A 22,324-nucleotide genomic window follows, 5' to 3' on the forward strand; every position below is an offset into this window, starting at 1 on the left:
CGCAAAATATGTATTTTATGGCGGCCATTTTCAAAATCCAAAATGGCGGCCATGCAGGTGTCTGTGAAAATGCCAACATTGATTTTCAGATTCTCCATGCTCTGAATATTCCAAAAATGTACAGGTTTGCTAATCCCAAAATTTTGAACGAAATTGTATTTGTTAACATAGTGAACCTGACTATCTTCATCACTGTCCTGGGTGTCATTTTCGCAAAGGTGTCTACGCAAATGTAAACATTAATTTTGGGATTCCTCATGCTCTGAATATTCCAAAAATGTACAGGTTTGCTAATCTACCAAAATTTTGAAAGAAATTATATTTATTAACATAGTGAACCTGACTACATTGAACAATTTAATAGCCTGGTTTTTCCAGTCCAGTGACATTTCAGAAATCTGCCATGACACAAACAACGTCAAGCCATCAACAAAAGGGACAGTAGAAAGAGGGGCAAAACTCGAACAGTAGAGGTAAAGACAAAATAAGGCCAGGCCAAAAATGAGTGGCTCTCGGTAGATCACATACCTCTGCCAGGCTGAACAAATTTTGTATCCTACTGATAGGCCGGATCTGCATCGGCTTGTTCCTGTCATCTTATCAACTCATCCACCAATTTTTGTCATAATACATCCACAATTCCTTTTAATATCGTTTTTGGTCCCATCTCTCAATGGTTAAGAATCACTTAAGAAATTTGAATAATTCTCTTATCTGGATTTGAATCTTCACCAAAAGCTAATAAATTTGTCTGCGTCACGCACACAACCTGCCCAACAAGTTTCTTCCAGATCTGTCCTCAGCTTTTTGAGATATCCTGCTCACCGACAGACAGATCGACAGACAGACACAGAGATGGGTGAAAACATAACCTCCGTCCACATTTAGTGATTGAGGTACCAATGGGTGTGGTGGAATGAGGGGTATGAGAGGATGCATTTGGGTGGACAAGATGGCTACGGAAGCAAACTCCAAGGGAGGAAAAAATGGATGTTTGGAAGGAGGTGACCTTGGGGGATGGGGGTTTAAGGAGGGTATTGAAGGAGCTGGGGCTCCCACGTCGATCGGAAGAATGGACGCGACAAAAAGCTGGAATTCATCCGAGTTGCTTTAATCAAACCAAACACTCAGGCACTCTGAAAAGCCCGTTTATCGGGCAGAAATATATATACATATTATCCCGGGGCATTTGCCCAGGAAAGGCGAGAGGGGGCGTGGCCCAGCGTCCTGGCTGCGGCCTGGCAAGTTGAGGGCGAGCCTGCCCGGGCGTCCTGGACGAGCCCGGCATGGTGATCGCTCCGCGTCCTTGATAGGTGCAAGGCGATTGTGAAAACCCAGCGGTAGCCGCTACAGTATAAAAGATCATGGTTTTGGATTGAGGACGATCCAAGATGGTGGTGAACAGCTGTGTTGAAGACCTGGAGGGTAGAATGAGATTGAGGAGGATGTGGAAGTTGGTAAGTGAGGAAAAAGGAATCAGAGTGGAGGTGAGCAGTGATTTTAGATTTTGGGAGATTCGCCATAGGGAGGCTGAAGAAGCTGCGGATGAATGTCTTGTATGTGGATACGAGTTCAGGTGTGCCAAGGAAGGACTTTGTACGCCACAGCAGAGGATGCCCAGTTGGTGGCGGCTCGCTTTGGAGGCCAATGTTGAAATGTGGTCTGCCCAAGAAAGATCATGGCTGATTGTGAGATCCAGGAGTTTGAATGACTGAACTTCCTCAAGAGGATTGTTAAGAAAGTAGATGGGAGAGTTTGTCAGACAGACCTTTCAGAGACATGGTGAGAGTGAGATGTGCCAGGATTGAAAGACATATTCACATATTCCAAGTGTTTGAGCAGCTTGTGTTTGTTTGTTTTTTCAAGGTCTGAAGATACGGAAGAGGCTGCAGTCTGTCTATCTGACTGATGAAGAATGTCATGGCAGAGGGTGATGTCATCAGCAAAGAGAAAAAGTGGATTTTCCAGAGAGTCAGAGAGATCATTTATAAATATTAGGAATAGTATGGGGCCTAGAAACCTCCCTCGGGACAGTCGAGCCTATACAGAGAGAGGATATTAAAGGATTCCATTGAGGGCCACACGTTGACAGAGTAGAGGAAGTCAGTTGTCCACGTGTGGAGTTGGCCTTGGATGCCATAGACAGAGACCTCTGGAAGTTTGATTTATTTATTTTTCTTAATCAATAACATCAATTTTTCCATGTTATTCAATCCAGTGGTACAGGTGTGGCATTTGTATTTCAACCACTTATGGTAATTCCCTACTTTAACAGAAATCTATGTTAGAGGTGCACATCGCAACTGAGAATGCTTCCCTGTTACAACCAGGACAACCAACACGTTTCACCTCCTTCCGTCCAGCTGTTTAGGAGTGCATACAGTGCATTCAGGAGTGTTTAGGAGTGCATATAGGTCAAAACACACACCAAATGCACACCTGAGCTCCTCACCACATACAAGGCTTTCATCCGCAGCTCAATGGAATACTGCTCTCCCCTCTGGGCTGGTGCTCCTGCCTCACACCTAGCTCGGCTTCACGCTGTTGAGGCCAAAGCTTTCAGAATCAATGGAATCTCACGCGATGAAGCTAACTCCGAGGGCCTTTCACTTACTCACCGCAGGCAGGTTGGCGGTCTGTCTGTCTTCTACCGACTCCTCTCCGGCCTTGCTCTCCCAGCTCTCTCTGGGCTATGTCCCCCAAATATTCCGACAGGTCGCACAAGATCTGCCTGCAACCCTCTTATGGTTAAACTGCCAAAATCAAACCTCTCTGCTCACATTCACTCCTTCATTCCTCTTTTCTCCCGCCTCTGGAACAAACTCCCTCACTCTCTTCAACTCCACTCCTCCCTCTAGGTCTTTAAAACAGCTGTTCACCACAATCTCTTATCTTCCCCCATCCAAAACCTTGATCTTTTCTACACCCACTAATTTCACCCCAAATCTACTTTTGTGAAATACCAACTTCTTTCCTGGAAGTTCTTGGTGTCCTTGTGTTTTATACTTCTCCCCCCCCCCCCCCCACCCGACCCCCTTCTTCCCACGCCTCCTCCACCCAAGCCCTCTCCTTCCCATAGATCTCCCGATGTCCCTGCTCTCAAATGTTGTGATTGTGTGCTTCCTCTTCTCTCCCCATTTTTGTCTACCGCTCCCCTTATTATGTGTTTTATGTGTCTGTTTGATTTTTTTTTTGTGTGTGTGATAAATGTTAGCTCTTTCACGAGCCTCGATCTTGCATAAACAAAAAAGATATATATGAGCTTGTGGTATGATTATGCTTGTTATACTGTTCATGTAAGCATGTGACGTTTTGCACTTTTGATTGGGAGTTTCTCAGCATGTCAGATCTGTAAATTGTCCTGCTTTCCCTTACCCAGCTTTACACACCATGAGTTACCGACGTAAACCTTGGACTTCATTTGGCTATACTTGAATTACAGCTGCACATTTATTACATTCAAGGCAGCGACAGCAGATGTCTGCTTCTCGATTGCGGTACGGGACGTTGCGGTCATTACACCTGGCACCGTGGATTTGCGAGCTTTGCTTCTCATCTCGGTACAAGGATGTTTTAGGTTCAATGACGTAAAGCCACGGTCACAATGTGTCATTCAGAGCACAAAAAAAACCCTCCCTTGATGTTCTCATCTCCACAATACTCAGGACCTCAATGTGTCTCGCTTTCCAATTATAAACTTCGTACCTGTATTATTATCATGTTTCTCTTCTATAATATCGTGCACCTGTGACGTGTTTGATAACCTGTCTCACACCGTCCTTGTTTTAGTGACCTGGTGTGCCACTCCCTTCTCTCAGGGCGGATCAGACAAAGCTGATGTAAACACAAAGCTGCTCTTGTTGCCACCCACCATTTTGTCTGTCTATCTGTTGTCTGGTGTCTGTCTGTCTTCCCTTATGTCTTGTATATCTTGAGAACAGAATACTGTAGGCTCCACAACTTGTCAGACATATTGAGGCCTCATGGAAGTGGGGTGGTGTGTCGATTGGGGGAGGAGGTTAGGGTCTCTAACGGTTTGAGTAATCGCAACCAGACATGGCACCGATAATGGGGGACAACAGGGAGTAAAATAGGGGTGAAGTAATTTTAGGGGAGGGGAAGAGGGAGAATGTGGGAGAAGGGTGAATGGGTGGTTCTCTTTGTCAGGGCCTGCCTATTCACGTCAGCCCAATGGGTCACAATTCTACCAAAGGTGGCTTGCGTAATGGGGTCCCTGGGGGAGAGGGGGCTTATGCTAAAGAAACAATGGAGGTATTAACTTTCTTAGATTTTGACATGCAAGGGGGGGATTTAGAATAGGGGAAGGGGTAATCTATTTACCCACTTTAATTGTGACCAAACTTTTCAAGGATAGTATAGGCCCCATGGATAGTATAATAGGGGGTTATATTGCAACAGTGGATTTATAACCGATGTTGGTCTCACTTCTAATCGTCATGCAGTCAAGTGCTAACCCATACACCTCCACTGTCATCGTCGTTGGCGACGGCGGAAGAAAAATATATAATGGAGGGGTGGAGTTGTTTGTCCTCTTGAGAAGAGTATGTCATACCACGTGGACCACTCCGAATCCTTCCCAGTTTCGCTTTCCTTCTTTTGTTTCAATTTTGATTCACTCTTCTTCTTTTTTTTTAACACCTGTGTTCATAACACAAGGAACGTTTGGATAATTTGGTTCAGAGTGCTTCATCTATTTCTACCCTCGCCTGAGGAGAGGGTATTGCATTTGAGTCCGTTTGTCTGTCTTTGTCTGTCTTTGTCTGTCTGTCTGTTTGTCCGCACAGAATAAATATGATTTTTCTCTGCAACCGTTGGTCCAATTGACAGGAAATTTTCACCGTAGGTGCAACTCCACAAGTATAATTTTTTATGCTAATTATGACGTCATAGGTCACGTGGTTCGGCCGCCATCTTGGAAAAATCGAAAACGTTTGCACCTCTATCTGAAAGCACTGAATATAAAAAAAATTGAGACATTCCTCATTGTAAAGAACTCTCCATTGGGGAATAAAATATGTTAATGATGATTTCATATGTGCCTCCATTATGACGTCATAATTCGACAAGTACAAAACTTCATCCGATCAAGATAAAAATTTATTGAGCATATAAATCTAGGAATAAATTAGTTTAGAAACAAAAAATGATATCATCGGTCACGTGCTTCGGCCGCCATATTTGTTTTAACACAAAAGTCTTAAAAACCACTGAAAATACATCCTGGTGAGGGTTTGCAATCTCTGATTGCTCTTTTTCTTGTTTATTATAGATTCTGATTCACATGTACCCATACTGTGTTACAGAGCATCGGTTATGCCAATGTAGTTTCTTGGCAAGGATTACACTGGGTGGTTTGCCATTGCCTTCCCATTCGTAGTAAGGGTAGAAATTTGGTACATGTGAATGCCCATATAACGTCCATCCGAGGGACCAAACACACATTGAATCACTCGACCTGTGAAACTCCAAGTTGACGGTTCATAGCTTGGCCGAGATTTAAACCCAAGCAAGACAGCTTTGAGGTGAGTGTGTGTACCTCTAGGCCATCCTGACACCTGAAAATAGATAGGTAGCATGAATTTCACTCATTATTCTTGTCATGCATCGTCGTACAGACAATATAATCGGTAATACCTGTCCATTAATGTATCTAGAGCTGGAATCGCATTTGCTTTGAGGAACAAAGCTAGAGTATTTTGTGCATTTCATTAGGAACAGAATTCTTTGATAAACACTTTTGCCATTAGTCTAGCATTTGGTTAACAAACCAATTTGATGATTATACCGATCAAGATTTGTAAATATTTTAATCAATCAGGTTCTGACAAGACAGGTAAGCCAAGGTGATTTTCATGCAGTCAAGTTCTGTTTGGATTCCAAGGTATAGCATCCTATGCCTACAGGCCTGGTGCTTTACAGACAGAGCCTACGTTATCCAAAATGCACTAGTTGCTTTATTGTAGCTTGAAGATGTTCGTATTTTTATTTTATGGCATTACAAGGTACATTGAACAGAGTGGCAGGTGAAGACACCAGACATGGCTGGGGTGCAGACACCCAACTGCCCCCTCTTTTTGAAAGATACCGGAGGATCTTTAACGTTCACAACCGAAATGCAACTGTGAATGGCAATTTTAAAATCTCAAGGCAAAGTCTGGATCCAGGAATGCGTTATAACATGGGGGTTCGAGGTAAGGTCCCATTTAGCCTTTGATTGGACGCATTCCACACAGCTCGAGAGTGAGAATGTCTCAAACAGAATGATTCTTTTATTCCCTTTTTCTTGCGAACATTGGCAAAGCCGTACTTTGAGCAAAAGCACACATTTGGGCCTGTACTCTGCACGATAACTTAATTTATTCTTCGAAGTCCACATTGTGGTTGACAGCTTTGCTTGTTTATCTGTAATGACCTTGAGCACATCTTAAAACTTTTCCTTTAACAAAAGATGGCATAACCTTCTTTGAATTTACACCAGGGATCCTGAGCACAATTTTATATCAAAAGATCATAATTTTCTTCCTTAGAAAAGCCAATTGATATTGAAGATTTATTATAGGGAGCTACATTAATTTATTGACGTAAATCGAGCACACCATGACAAGGTGAGCCCTGGATATCACCACATACTTCATTCCGTGTTCGAGCTCAAGGTGGTTTCGTGGTTTGGTTTCAAATGGACACAATATTTGTTCCGAGGACAAGAAACTCCTCTCCAGATGTTCCAGCCACTAAAATGTGAAGATACAGCAAAATAAGCAAAAAACAATTTCCCTTTCATGACATGTGGATAAGTTTTTATAATGTGAGCTGCACGATGAGGAAACATTGGAAAATTAAAGGACTCCAAACAGGTCCTGATGGTTGGTACCACAGAGAAACTGGAATGGCACTTGGTAGAGTGCAGGTAACTCCGCTAGGCTGAACAGTTTACGTTTTGTAACCCACTGATGGGTCGGATCTGGATCCAGATCTGAACCAAAATCTAATCATTTATTCCTTTTCACACACCCAACCTACTCACCAAGTTTTATCTGAATCCGTCCATGTTTTGACATATCTTGCTCGCAGAAAAACAGTTCTGTTCCTCTTTTTTTTTCCTGCCTGTGGAACCAACTTTCACATTCTCAGTTCAATCTCTTCCTTCCCTCCAGGGCTTCAAGACAGCTGTTCACCACCATCTCAGATCGTCCCCAATCATCTCAGATCGTCCCCAATCCAAAACCAGATATTTACCCCCATTAACCACACCCAAATCCCTCCTTCCAAATTTTTCAGTTTTCCCTCATTGAAGTTTCCTTAAGCATCCATCTTATCCACCTCAAGTATGTGTGTTTTGCGTCCTGGTTTTGTCTGTTACGTACTGATCCATTCAGTGTACCAGCTTTTCCACAAGCCTCGACTTTGTATCCAGAAAGAAATACAGACGAGTGAAAACCACCTCAGTCCGCATTTGGTGGTGGAGTTCACAAGTTCACAGCACATTACATCAGTGCATTTTCAGTTTGCATGACGACGGCCTTCATAAACTCACGTTGTAGGCAATGGCGAACTCGCAATGTTCACCAAGTGCGGGTGGAGCGTTTGGGCAGAAATTTTAATTTGTACAAGGTGTCCACCATGTCTCACCACTTCTTAACAAAATACACCATGGGATCCGTAAATGTCCACTAACCATTGCTAGCAGGTGGCTTGATGTCCTTTGCATTTACGGCACACGCATTAATGCTTACCTGACATGGGAAACTCCAAGATGACAGTTTATAGTTGGGTCGGGATTTGATCCCAGGCTAGACAATTCAGGGAGAGTGTGCATATCTCTAGGCCATCTTGACAGACCAAGATAAAATTTCTGCCTGATACCACAGGTGTTGGGGTTTCTGAAGCAGTGATAAATTCTGAGACAGGGTGAGAACATAGGTATCAGTTAAAAGATTTATTTCAAGCATGAGAATGAATAAATCCAGGGCTATTCAAAAAGAAGTATACACTTTGAAAAATGTTTTTTACAAGTACTATTGAACATATATGGTGATGTGTTTTATATAAGCTGAAGGTAGGCCTTTAAGAGTTGTTTTCACACCTTTCAAGCTCTTAATTGACTCCCACGAACGACGCACATCGAGTCGATAATCCAGTTCTTCCCGCACTTGGAAATGGTGCAAAACACATTAACTTTAGGTGAAGCGTGTTCATGTTTGATTATAACATGTAGCTTTTTCTAGTCCAACCCATGGATATTGTGGTGGTTGACCTTCCCAATTAAGTAGAAAGTTGCTTCATCAGAGAAAATTAACCGTTGTACAAACCCTTCATCCTCTAATCTTTCTTGCATTTCACAGCAGAAATTGTAACAGATGACTGACTTTGCCCCTGGCCTTCAGGGCTCGGAATAACACCAACTTTTAAGGTTTCATGATTAGGTGCTTCCACAGTACACGCCAAACTTCATAATGTGTCTGAAAATGTCGTTGCACTCTTGTCACTGAATTTGTCTTGGTGAATTCCAGGATGCAGAAAGTTTTCTCCTGTTTGCAGGATGCAGGATGCAGAATTCCAGGATGCAGAAACATGAAACATGGATTTTAATGCCAGTTTTTGTAAAATAATTTTTTGAAATTCTCTACTTCTTTTGATATTTATTTTGATATTTTTGATATTCATTTATTTGAAAGTTATTTCTTTTATTTATATTTATTTATTTATTTGATATTTATTATTTATTTATTTGATATTTATTTCTTATTTATTTTGATATTTTGATATTTAATATTGTATAATGACATATTCACCGTGAAAAATGACTGACGACCGTCCTTTTACAGTTCATTCATGAAATGTGGATCCTTTGTACATCATTCGGTTTCTCGGGACCTTGGTTTACAATATTTGGTACTTAATGCAAATGTCTAGAAATTGGAGGGCAATTGCTCATCTTGCAAAGGATGAAGTTTATGAGTGAGAAAAATAAATTCAAAACAAGTTGTTATTCTGGTGATAAAGCAAACCTGTTTGTTTTCCCATTGGGATTTTCCAATTTGTGGAAGATAGCATTCGCGTTTTATGGAGAATTTGAAAATGCTTGGACTTGCAGTATTCATCTTCTTCTTCAGAATAAGCTTTCTCTTCAACCCCAAAAGCTCGTGCTGAAAATCCCTCATGCTCGCTCAGATGGAAAGGTTTGAAGCACATGGCAGGGTATTTTTTACTGACACCTGAGCCTTTTCGCTTCAGCACGCACATCCAATCTTCAACACTGAGTATTGGAAGGTTCATTTCTTCATCCATCTCAAAGGGATATGATGGAAATGAAATCTATATTTGATATCTGAGTAAATAGTGAAAAATCTAAGAATGCTCACCACCAATATGGTTTCTTAACCAGCGACATAAGCAGTGAACCTTTGTTTTCCATTTCCAACACACATACATCCTTGCCAGGTCTTGTATGACGTCATCATGAATCTCAAATCAACATTACTTTGTTTATAGCATGACGTCGTAAACGAGACGTGTATATCCTGATAATGTTTGGAATAGTTTGAGGTTTTGAAAAATTCCCCCCACAATGCCAGTTTAACGATGTTGAATTAACTGCAGGTGCAATTTCCCAATGTGAATTGCTTGAATTACCCCTGGATTTCAGAGTTCATCCTATTTTGAATTGTGCTCATTGCACTTGTGCAATGTCTTGTGATTTATTTGAGCAATGTGTTTACTGTTGTGTGAAGAATCTTTGCACTTCCTATTATTTTTAGCTCACCTGGAACGAAGTTCAGGGGAGCTTATGCGATGGCGCGTCGTCCGTCCGTCCGTCCGTCCGTCAACACTTAAAACTTATTCTCCGAAACCGCTGATGGGATTGCGACCAAATTTGACACAAATTATACTTCTTGTGTTGTGACTAAAGTTTGTTCACGGCATTAAAAAAAAAATCGGGGTCTAAGAGGGTTTACCAGGGTCAAAGTTCTTCCAGGTTTGATCTCCCAAAATATATATTCACTTTCTTCTCAAACTACACACGCAATTCCAATGAAACTTCACCACAACCTTCATCACCCGTGATGTACCAACGTTTGTTCACAACATTAAAAAAAATCTGCCCCTTTGGGGATCTATGGGGGGTTGCCCCCCAAAATAGGTATTTGCTTTCTTCTCAGAAACTACATATGCAATTCTGATGAAATTTGACCACAACCTTAATTACCTGTGTTGTACCAAAGCTTGTTCCTGGCATTAAAAAACAAAAATCAGGGTCTAAGGTTGTGTATGGAGGGTGGGGGGGAGGGGCTTGCCCTCCAAAATAGGTATTTGCTTTTTTTCTCAGAACCTACACACACAATTTTGATGAAACGTCACCACAACCTTCATCATCCGTGATGTGCCAATGTTTGTTCAAGGCATTGGAAAAATTGGGGTCTGAGGTGGTACAGGGAGTGGGTGGAGTGGGGGGGGGGGGGGAGGTTGCCCCCAAAATAGATATTTTTTGTTTGTTTATTTAAAGTATTATGATTATGTTAGTTTGATTCTACATCCTGCCCTGTCTTCCAGCAAGCATTGAAATAGGTTTAAAATACCTTTAGTCAGTGCAATGTACTGTTTATTTATTCTACCAGGTGAGCGCCACGGGTATTGCCCCTATGTTTTAAAGTGATTTTAAGCCATTGAAAGTGAAACGGTTAGATGGATGTTGATTCAATGAAACCGTTTACCTGCACTAGGTATTTGTTGATGATAAAGATTCCATGTTGTCCTCCACAAAGACTAGGGGAGTTTGTTGTCTGCGAAGAGTAGGCGAATTTGGCTCCCTGAACAACCTGAAAAATACCTGCCACCTTCAGTCGATTATCCTGCATCGTAGTCGTGATCCATATAAGACTAGTCGTGACGTGCCCGGAGACCTGGAAAGAGTGTCGCCCTCTAATGAATTGTCATTATTTATTATTATACTTTTTATATAACTGGTGCATCCTGTTCTTCGAAGTACATGTTACACAATGTATAAATAACAAGTTTTAAGGCTAAAATTCGAATTAATTACAACCTTTACCTGCAGGTACCTGTTGTTTTCTGTACCCATCGATGTGAATTTTTAGTTTTTATTTCAATACCTCTGGAAGGTAATGGTGTTGTCAGTACACAGCTGGCAGGTGCAGAGTTTCAGTCGTTGCTTGTCTAATGAACATAGTGTTGTGACATTTACTTCGCTGTGTCGCAAACTGTTATTTAATTAAAACATGTCCTTGCCCGGGATAATCCACCGAATAAATCGCACACCTTGGGGTCCTTGTTTGTTACCTTTTGTTTTTTATTTTTAAAGTTTTTTTTCAATTTCCACTTATTCCTGAATTCTAAGGTAAACTTTTCCCTCTTTATTGTTACATTATTTATTTGTATGTTTCGTTTACATTTTGGCTCGTTTGATTTCCTTTTGAACTTAGGAATGATTATGGAAGTTGGTGCACCAACTTATGGAAGTAGACGTGTTTGCTGGAGTGCAATGAGGTTGTTGTTGTTGTTGTTGTTGCCCCCATCAGTTCTGGTGAGACTTTAAAACAATGAATGAGTTGCGTGAATGTGTGGACCTATTTATTAATGGGTTGTGTTGACCTTCCTGAATATGTGCGTTTTCAAGTAAATCTTTAGGGATTTTTGGGGTCTCTGATAGCAGAGATAAACTTCTGCTGTGTATTTCTTTTTGTGGGTTTCTACATTTTTCTTTCACGGCCCAACCGTAGTACCTGGAGGCCCCAAATTTTTTGGTGTCGGTGCTTTACGATCAGGGCAAGGTTTTGAGTTGCAGCACGTTGGCTTGGACATCTGTTTTGTCACCAAAGGCCGCCATAAAGTGTATATTGGGACATAGTCTGCCGCCGGCTCACAGGTAAAATGCAACCAACATAAGGCCAAAAACTCCATAGCTTTTCAATGCCCAACTCCTCCAAAAATTACCGACAGGAAAAGCTCACCCAGGTGGGTATTCCTCTTCCTCCGGCAGTGTTGGGCTACAACTGTTGTTATATATGTACGTCACGTATACCTGCAATTGGTTTTGCTGGAAGGTTTGCTTCAAAGAAAAAAAAAAAAAAACTTACCTTTGTTAAACTGCCTCGTGTGTTGCCTCCCTACAATTTTGTTAAATGGATCAAATGAGCTCACACCTGCTTTTTTTTACAACATCAAGGTATTGTGGAATTGGACGGGATTGTAAAATATGGGAATGGATGTGCATTGTCAGACGTTGTGTTTATCTTCATTAAACTGAGCATAGGAAATTCTAAACACAAAGAAGTGTTTTTACTTTTTAAAAAAATTCTAAACAAGAAATAATTCTAAAATAAACAAATTCTAAACAAACAAAAACGAAATAATTCTAAAGAAGATCGAGGCTCATGTAAAAGCTAACGTTAAACACAAATCATAAACGAACACATAAAACATATAATAAAGGGAGCGGGAGACAAGGTGGGGAGAGAGAGGGAAGCACATAAGCACAACAACAGTAGAGAACAGGGACGTCGGTAGATCTGTGAAAGGGAGATGGCTGAGTGGGGAGGGAGGACGGAGGATACATAGTATAATGAACAGCTGTTTGAAAGACCTGGAGGGAGGAGAGGGATTAAAGAGTGTGGGAGTTTGCTCCAGAGGTGGGAAAAAAGAGGAATGAAGGAGTGAAGGTGAGCAGAGGGTCTTGATGTTGGCAGTTTCACCAGAAGAGTGTTGCTGGCAGATCTTGTGCGACCTGAAGAAATATGTGGAGGACACTCTTGGTAGTTCCATATTTTTTAATTTCCTAATAATGGAACTCACTGTGCTCTTGGGAACTTTCAACACTCTAGAAATTGTTTTATACCCTTCCCCAGATCTATGCCTCCTCACAATTCAATCTCGGAGTTCAACGGACAGTTTCCTTGGACTTCATGGTAGAGTTTCTGCTCTGACGTGCACTGTCAACTGTGGGACCTTATGTAGAAAGGTGTGTTTGTTTCTAACTCATGTCCAATCAATTGAATTGGCCACAGGTGGACTCCAATCAAGTTGTAGACACATCTCAAGGGTGATCATAGGAAATTTGATGCACCTGCGCTCAATTCGGACTGTCACAGCAAAGGGGGTTGAATACCTGCTGACTCAAGAAATTTCAGCTTTTCATTTTTAGTTTGTTAAAAAAAAAAAATCCACTTTGACATTATGGGATATTATGTGTGGATCAGTTGCCATTTAAAATTCAGGCTGTAACACAACAAAATGTGAAAAAGTCAAGGGGTGTGAATACTTTCTGAAAGTACTGTAGTCCATTGGCTTAAGGACTATATCCTTGCATGCCGGACTAAATCACCAAAGTTGTCACACTTGTTGCTTTGGCCACACACAAGCTATAACATGGGGGGGGGGGGGGTGCCTGAGCTAAGTCACTTCGGTCAAAGTTAGACAAAGGTTATCCAAGATGGCTGCCGGTGTGCTCATGTTTGCTCGTTTTTAACATAGATAAATCTTTTTATTTCTTCACAACAGTGATTTTCAAATATTTGTGCAGAATTTTATGTAACTATATGAAAGCAATTGGTTTATCGATTAAACAAGAATGACCGCACTGTGGTCAAAACCTGCGCTAAAATCCGGTAATGTGCCGATTGGAGAAAGCACTTTTAAAGCGCTCTTAAAAGATGCACAATGTGAAACTATATATATATATATAATATCGTATTTACAAAGTTACAAAATAAACATTAAATATAAAAAAGTTAAATTTGATGAATTTATAATAATTACACAGTGCGTGTGCTACAGCGGCACAATCACATACTGTGACATGAAAATGCACTGTGGCTTCTGGCTGCAAGGTGTACAAGACATCTGATAATTGTGATTTGCAGCTTGACGGGAAATGTTTTCCATGCTGATTCGACGGCAGCCAAGGAGTCCCCATCAGTAACTTGACTTGAGATGAACAGCTGGCAGAAGGGACTTCGGTCACTTTCTGTCTTCCATCTGTTGCTTCATTTTAGATTTAGCTTTTGCAATGGGATGCTCGAAGATGTGGGAGTTATTCCTCTTGATTGGCTCATGGTTGACACTCCTCTTCATAATAATGTCCTTTATATACTTAATCTATACTTTGTGATACCGACTACTTCCGTGGTGCAATATTTGCTTATCCCATATTTGTCAACACAAAAATAGGTATCGAGAGCCAAATGTTCATGTGATTTCCGCTGCAAAAGGGTTGCTCATCGAAGCAATTGTGGGACACAGTTTATTGAGTTGTGTCTTGAAGGATTGCTGAGTCGAAAGCCCTTGTACTTGGTTTCTAAAATCAGCAGAATCATCTGTGGAATATTTCCTTTCAAACTCTGCCAGCAGCCTTGCCTGCTCTGGACCTGACACCATCCATCTTTTCAATGCTGCTGCGTTCTCCGTCAGCCCTATTGCTCCACCAGAATCCTTTACATTTGCGTTGTTCTGTTCAGATGCTTGGTCCAGTGGCAAAGCAGAAAACCTCTTTTGTGTCTCAAAGGAAGAGCCTCATCTCTGAGGCTCTCATGAATAGTCTTCATGTCCTGAACATGCACAGGAACACAATGGTCATTAATTTGTTGATCAAGGACAAACAACCACGGTGACAGCTTCTCCAGTACCGTACTTCAATGTGGAGTGTGAAGTTTCACTCATTGGGAATAGACAAAAATGAGAATCGGCATTTCTAAGCACAGAATAAGGTCTAGGCACAGAATAAGGTCTAAGCACAAAATAAGGTCTAAGCACAGAATAAGGTCTAAGCACAGAACAAGGTCTAAGCGCAGAACAAGGTCTAAGCGCAGAAAAAGGTCTAAGCGCAGAACAAGGTCTAAGCACAGAACAAGGTCTAAGCGCAGAAAAAGGTCTAAGCGCAGAACAAGGTCTAAGCACAGAACAAGGTCTAAGCGCAGAAAAAGGTCTAAGCGCAGAACAAGGTCTAAGCGCAGAATAAGGTCTAAGCACAGAACAAGGTCTAAGCGCAGAACAAGGTCTAAGCACAGAATAAGGTCTAAGCACAGAACAAGGTCTAAGCGCAGAACAAGGTCTAAGCGCAGAACAAGGTCTAAGCGCAGAAAAAGGTCGAAGTGCAGAATAACGTCTACGCACAGAATAAGGTCTAAGCACAGAATAAGGTCTAAGCACAGAACAAGGTCTAAGCGCAGAACAAGGACTAAGCGCAGAATAAGGACTAAGCGCAGAACAAGGACTAAGCGCAGAACAAGGACTAAGCGCAGAACAAGGACTAAGCGCAGAACAAGGACTAAGCGCAGAACAAGGTCAAAGCGCAGAACAAGGTCTACGCACAGAATAAGGTCCAAGCACAGAATAAGGTCTAACCACAGAACAAGGTCTAAGTGCAGAACAAGGTCTAAGCGCAGAACAAGGTCTAAGCACAGAAAAAGGTCGAAGTGCAGAATTTGGTCTAAGCACAGATAAGGTCTAGGCACAGAATAAGGTCTAAGCACAGAAAAAGGTCGAAGCACAGAATAAGGTCTAAGCACAGAATAAGGTCTAAGCACAGAATAAGGTCTAAGCACAGAATAAGGTCTAAGCACAGAATAAGGTCTAAGCACAGAATAAGGTCTAAGCACAGAATAAGGTCTAAGCACAGAATAAGGTCTAAGCACAGAATAAGGTCTAAGCACAGAATAAGGTCTAAGCACAGAATAAGGTCTAAGCACAGAATAAGGTCTAGGCACAGAATAAGGTCTAAGCACAGAATAAGGTCTAAGCACAGAATAAGGTCTAAGCACAGAATAAGGTCTAAGCACAGAATAAGGTCTAAGCACAGAATAAGGTGCTCGTCTTATTAGATTCTAGCGTACCAAGTCAAAGCACAGAATAAGGTCCAAGTACTCAAATGTGAGATTTTTTTGCGAACATTTATTTCTTCCATTCGGAAAAAAGTAATATTGTGTGGCACGATATTGTCAAAATTTGAACTTGCGCCACCAGACTATATTATAAACCGTGTTTTGTAGACTCAAGGTAATTTGTTTGGGTGGACACTGTTTGCGTAACCACTGATGTCTTAAGAAATGGAAATGTCACACCATTCATTGGCCGGAATTGCCTCCAGTGTAGCATTTCCAGCTGGTAGATATTGACCAAGGTTTATATGAATGGGAAATATTGGTGTGGACCACGGTTAGGTGTGGCCCGAACCATAAATTTCCTTTAACACAAATTTATTTCAATATCAATCACTCGATCAAATCTACCTACTCTTTGAATTGAACCCAGGCTAGACAGCTCAAAGACGAGCGCACAAATCTCTCGGCTAACCCTGCCAGCCACTGTGCAGTCATATTTACGACAAATGTGTGTTCCAATATGGCCGATGCAATCTGACACACAGGCGCAAGTGCTATATCCAAGCAATCGGCTTTGCCCTACCCGTCTTTGCATGGATCTCCATCAGGAAGTTATGGAGCACAACACAGGGAAAAGGGTTACAGTCTTTCCAAATTCGATTCACGTTTTGCACATTACATTGGCTGGCCTGATTTTTATTTATTACTTGCAAAATCGAAGATTTTTCAAGTATATTGGTTGGTTGCGTTTGTGGTTCTGTCCCTGTCTGTCTGTTTGTCTGTCTGTTTGTTTGTCACCGACCTACTGGTCACAATTCGAAACCGATCGTCACGAATCTTCACGAAGTCGTATAGGTCGTCCCAATTGAGAAGCCTATTGTTTTTGGGGTTAAAAGGTCAAAAGGTCAACATAGGCCAATGGTCACCAACTTTTCCAGATTTCTAAAATCCTCGATTTTCATCCGATTGACTTGAAATTTGAAGAGGACTTGCATATCTGGTCTCTGAATTCAACCACCAAGTATATTTGAGGTCAACATAGGCCAAAAGGTCAACATAGGCCAAAAGGTCAACATAGGCCAAATTTCTAAAATCCTCAATTTTCATCCAATTGACTTGAAATTTGAAGATGACTTGCATATCTGGTCGCTGAATTCAACCACAAATTATATTTTAGGTGAACATAGGCCAAAAGGTCAACATAAGCCGAATTTCTAAAATCACCAATTTTCATTTGATTGACTTGAAATTCCAAGAGGATTTACATATATGGTCACAGAATTCAACCACCAACTATTTTTGAGGTCAACATCAGCCAAAAGGTCAACATAGTCCAAGTTTTTAAAATCCTCAATTTTCATCCGATTGACTTGAAAATTGAACAGCATTTGCACATTGAGTCACTAAATAGGGAAACTAACTATTTTTGAGGTCAAAAGGTCAAAGGTCAACTCAAGGTCAACCTTACAAAATCATCATTTTTCATCTGAAAAATCGTCACTTTTCTTCCTGTTGACCTGAGCTTTGATCAAGATTGTCAATTTTAATCTTGATGAAATGGACAATTTTCTGTATCAATGGAGTTTTTTTCCTTGGGGGTGGGGGGCGGATTTTGCAAGTATCGTGCTCCGCATGATGTCTTCTTGTTTATTTGTTTATTGCCATCAGAGGGCAAAGTTCAAATTCTGATTTGCATTGGAACAAGTTAGTCCCGAAATGTGGATTGTCGTGTCATGGATGTTACTGTTTTGTACGTATCTAACCAATTACAAAGTAAGGATGGTAACCTGCCGGGGCATTGCAGTCTGTCAAGGTGTGCTGATGAGCTGTTCTTCAGATGATCATCGATTTATCATTATCTCATTTGCTGTCCTCCAACATTTTTTGAGACTTCCTTTAAATGTGATTAAGGAAATGAGGATAAGACTTTGGCAACCTTTAGTCACTGTTTAATTGTGGTGGTGTTGTCCCAATGAGGTGTAGTTCATTCTATGGTTCTGCAACGTTTTATTTTTATGAGTTTTCCAAAATTGTTTAGGAAACTACCTCCCTATACTAAAAAATATCTGCTCTCACTTTTAATTGTTGGTATTTGCAGACACTCGTCTTTAGGGCTTTGGCCAACGACGCGAAAAATGGATTGGTTCCTTGAAGTGAACAATGCAAACTTTGATGCACCAGAAACGCCCCTTTGGGACCAGACTGGTGAGAGGAGCAGGCGGGACAGTGAGAGAAGTGGGGCAAATATATTTTCGCCATGGCTAATAATCCCCTGTCTACGGCAGGGGGCAGTAAACCACTTGCACGGTGGAACGTGCACAGGCAAAAATCGAAAGTTGGTCCCCCGCCCCCTTGCATTTTGGTGGGGAGGATTTTTTAAAAGTCCATGACCTGATCCTGGGTACTACCAACACGAATGTAAAATTTCGTGGAGATCAGCCCATTTTTCTTTTTCTACGATTTTCAGATATACACACGTACCTGTAATTGCATATATTACAGAACAGGCAGGGAAGGTGGACTTTTCATGAAGGTCAATAAAATCTAATAGTGACGTAGTAATTAATCTCCTGATAATAGCTTGGATTGCAGTAGTTGACATCCATCAACGATGGGAAACCCAGTTTAAAGTCCGTCTGAGGGATGGCACACACATTCATGAATCACCCGGCCTGTGAAACACCAGGGTGATAGTTTATAACTAGGCCTGGATTTAATCCCAGCCGAGACAGCTCAGAGGTGAGTGTGCATACCTCTAGGCCATCAGTCCAGCCGTAATTTGAAATTATTAGTTCATGATGAAATATTTGTTTGTGAATTTACTGTAAAACATTTTCTGCCTCCGGTTGTCCGTCCGTCCGTCCGTCCGTACGGGCTAAACCTCGTTTTTCTCAGCAACCATATGTCCAATTCAGACCAAACTTTCAGGGTAGGAGTGACACCCATGCAGAATGTTTTAATGATAATTGTGATGTCATAGGTCACGTGGTATGGCAGCCATCTTGGATTAAAAGAAATTAATTAAACAATTATTTCTCGGAAACTGCTGAATGGAAAAAATTGATACTTGGCACATTCTCAAGTACTCCCATAACAAAAGCATGATGATGATGACATCATAGCTGAAGTGGTATACTAGCCAAAAATGTTTTAATCGAAATCCTTATCCTAAAAATCTGAAATTGCAGCCACATGATCTATGACCCATTTGTATTGAAATATTAAACTTATGACATCATAGGTCACATGGTTTGGCAGCCATATTGTATTGAAGGAAAATATTAAATAATTATATCTCTGCAACCGCTCACACTATGGATGCGAAATTTTACAAATATCATCTAACAGCACTGTTGCATATGGATTGAAAAAGATGATGTCATAGGTCACGTGGTTTGGCAGCCATCTTGGATAGAAAAACGAACCTTATCCGATCAACATAAAACTTCACAAACGTGATCCCCTACCCATACATATGCAGAGTGATGGCATCTGCCCGTTGTGGGACTATGTAGAGGCATATTGGCGACACAGTCACATTGTTCTAGTTTTCTTTGCATTGCCAAATAAAACAAAATATTTTCATCATCACTAAGCGTTATATAAAGCAAACTTCACATATCTTGATGTTAAAAAGTGATTCTTTACTTCTACATTAAGAACCACACTCAGCCGCATAATGGCGAGAACATCCACTCTGAGTCTGGGAGGTCAATGGTTCAAACCCTGGCCGAGTCGTATTCGAGACTTTTTAAAAATGGTACGTGCTGCTTCCTTGCTTTGAGCGTTTAAAAAGATAAAGCATGGACAAAACACTGGGAAAGTAATGGCAAACCACCCAGTGTATGCCTTACCAAGAAACTGCTTATGCAGCACCAACGCTCTATCAAGGTGGTGTTGCATCAAATCGAATCAAAAATCTACTTAAAGAATGAAGACTTCAATTATCATCACTGCCCCTTCTTCTTCTCCTCCTCCTCTCCATCATGGTTCCACTCCTCAATGCCCAGACATGTTACCACCTTGTGTTCAGTCTCCAGTCGCTCCACCATATCTGGCACAACTCCATATGGCCAGCTCATACACAACCAGAAGTTTACAAGCAAACTTGCATATAAATGACATTGATGATTGTATGATTTGTAAAGATACCTTGTGCCATATAAAAAAATGATAACTCTAAATTAAATTAGTTTTATTTTAAAAGTTGCATTCTGTTTATGTTTAGCTCCACATTTGTTTTCCAAAAACCTGACTGTATTGGAGGGTTTTTTTTTTAGTCACAGAACATGGCATGTAATATTTTAAAAAATTAACAAATAATTATTTTCTTGCAGGCTCGACGAATCAAGTTTCCCAAGATATTTGGGAAGAGCAAAGACAAGTCATCCAAGAACAGAGAAAAGGCGACAGAACACGACTCTGCAGCATCTCCTGGGAATGCGGGCGATCAACATGGAGCAAACTCACAACCTGAAGTGCAAAAACTGGATAAAAAACGTGGCAATAAATCGCATCTACCATCGGGACTGAAAAAGCTGTTTCACTGGCGAAAAAAGAAGAAAAGGAGTAAAACGATACGGAAAGAGGGAACTCAGATGGAAACGGGAACTTCTGCGACTGCAGATGAAAGCGCTGGAAAAGAAAAAGGACAATGGCAAGGCTTCTCCAGTGACAGATTGGAGTTCTTGCTTGAGGAGATTCTTCGACGGATGGAGAATGGCGGATCATTGTCTCAGAGCACCCTGTCAATGGCCAGCGGATATACGGAACCAATACCTCAAAGAATGGGCCACGGACGCTTTCAGCCCAGGTACCGCTGCGGGTCTGCAGTGGACTTGTCCTATGGATCTGCACAAACCGGTGACTTTTCCGACCACGTCTCCACAATGCCAAACTTTCACAAGAGGCGGAACCAAATGTCTTCAGTCAGTGATCTTGCCACATGGCAGTCCGATCAAAGAACTTTAGAGAATTTCCGCTCAATGATTACCGAACATCAACATAGAAACCCAGAAGGGGATATTTTATCAGATGACGACTCGGATTCTGAATGCTTTAGCAACGGAAGATCGATTGAAGATCTTTCATCTGTAATGGAGCAAATGCCTCCAGAGATTGCTTACGTCCTCTTAAGAAAAATGAAGGCACTGGACAGGAAGCTGGAGGAGAGAAATGTGGAAACGAGGCCAGAAACATCACCTCCAAGCAGCGTTTCTTCATCGTTTAGTTCAACGGGCAGAAGAACAATTTCTCCAAATTTTGCAAAAGGTTTGTTTTGTTTAACCTGTGTGTGCCTTTTATTATTTAATTTACATGTAAAGTAGATTATGCTCCGTTTGCAGATAATGAGGAATAACTAGAGGAGTTGACATATTGTTTGGCTTTAAGAGAATGGACAATGACAGGACCATGGTCTACAGCTTGACAGGAAGGGGACAGTTTGGACGGTGGTGAGGCACTCTCAGAGTAGTTTGTGTGTTGGAGTCTTTCACTCAGAGTAGATTATGCATGGTCTACTTGAACCACCTTTAGAGGCCATTTTTCCCCGTAGAGCAGGGGTTGGCCTATTTCCGGCACTGTTGTCCCCTTTTTGAAGCCATGTTTTAGGGCCGGATGCCCTTCCTGCCACCAACCCTGTTAGTCGCCATTTTGCCAGTCTACTGTCCAGTAGAATTACCAGTCTACTCGGCTACTGAGCAAGGTATTTTCGGTAGAAACAGCAGATGCATTTACACTAGAATTTGAGAAGCACCGAGAGGTGTTGGGGATAGAGAGGTTTGTGGTTCCTGAACTGATAGGTTTAATTGTAATTGTCATATTGATCAAGGTCAGACATGGTGAGACAAATGGCAATCTTCTGTGTCCAAGTTCCTTATTTTGCGACATTTCAATTATAAATACAAGGGATAGAAAACAAAATGTACAAATGCTTGAATGCGATGCCAATGTGAGAGGAGCCAAAATACATGGCAATTTTTTTTTTGTTTTTTTTTGTATACAAGATCGAGGCTCGTGTAAGAGCTAACATCAATCACTAAAAAAACCAAACAGACACACAAAACATACAATAAAGGGAGTGGGAGACAAGATGGAGAGAGAGAGAGAGGGAAGCACACAAGTTCAACAGCAGAGAACAGGGACATCGGAAGATCTGTGGGAGGGAGAGGGCTTGGGGGGGGGGGGGGGAGGCATGGGAAAAAATACATGGCAATGAAGTTGAAGTGCAAATGCGAGGAAATTGTTGTTGAAAGGAAGATAAACGGTTGGTGAGAGAACGTAAGGAAATGGATCCGACTTCAGGACATCGCATCAAGGACTTCACAAATGCCACCTCCTGGTGGAGTAATGCGACTGTGTTGGTCATTTGGATGGTTTCCTTTGTGATGTACGTTACTGCACAAAACTTTGCTCTTGAACATTTCCTATTTATCTTTTGCACAGTTTGCATATTGCCCTTATAGAGGTAT

The 22,324-nt window shown here is 41.4% G+C and overlaps 1 protein-coding gene across 2 annotated transcripts in view; it reads left to right on the plus strand.

Moving 5' to 3' along the window:
- The window catches only part of LOC137423808 (uncharacterized), a 152,573-nt gene that overhangs the window by 38,688 nt on the left and 91,561 nt on the right, over nt 1-22,324 (plus strand). For both annotated transcript variants that reach the window (XM_068111328.2, XM_078773717.1), the window contains exon 3: nt 20,192-21,125. In XM_068111328.2, coding sequence (XP_067967429.2) covers nt 20,192-21,125 — 934 coding nt within the window. The remainder of the gene's footprint in view (nt 1-20,191; nt 21,126-22,324) is intronic.

The sequence above is a fragment of the Myxine glutinosa genome, chromosome 3 (assembly GCF_964187855.1).
Source record: "Myxine glutinosa chromosome 3, kmMyxGlut1.1, whole genome shotgun sequence".
NCBI lineage: Eukaryota > Metazoa > Chordata > Myxini > Myxiniformes > Myxinidae > Myxine > Myxine glutinosa.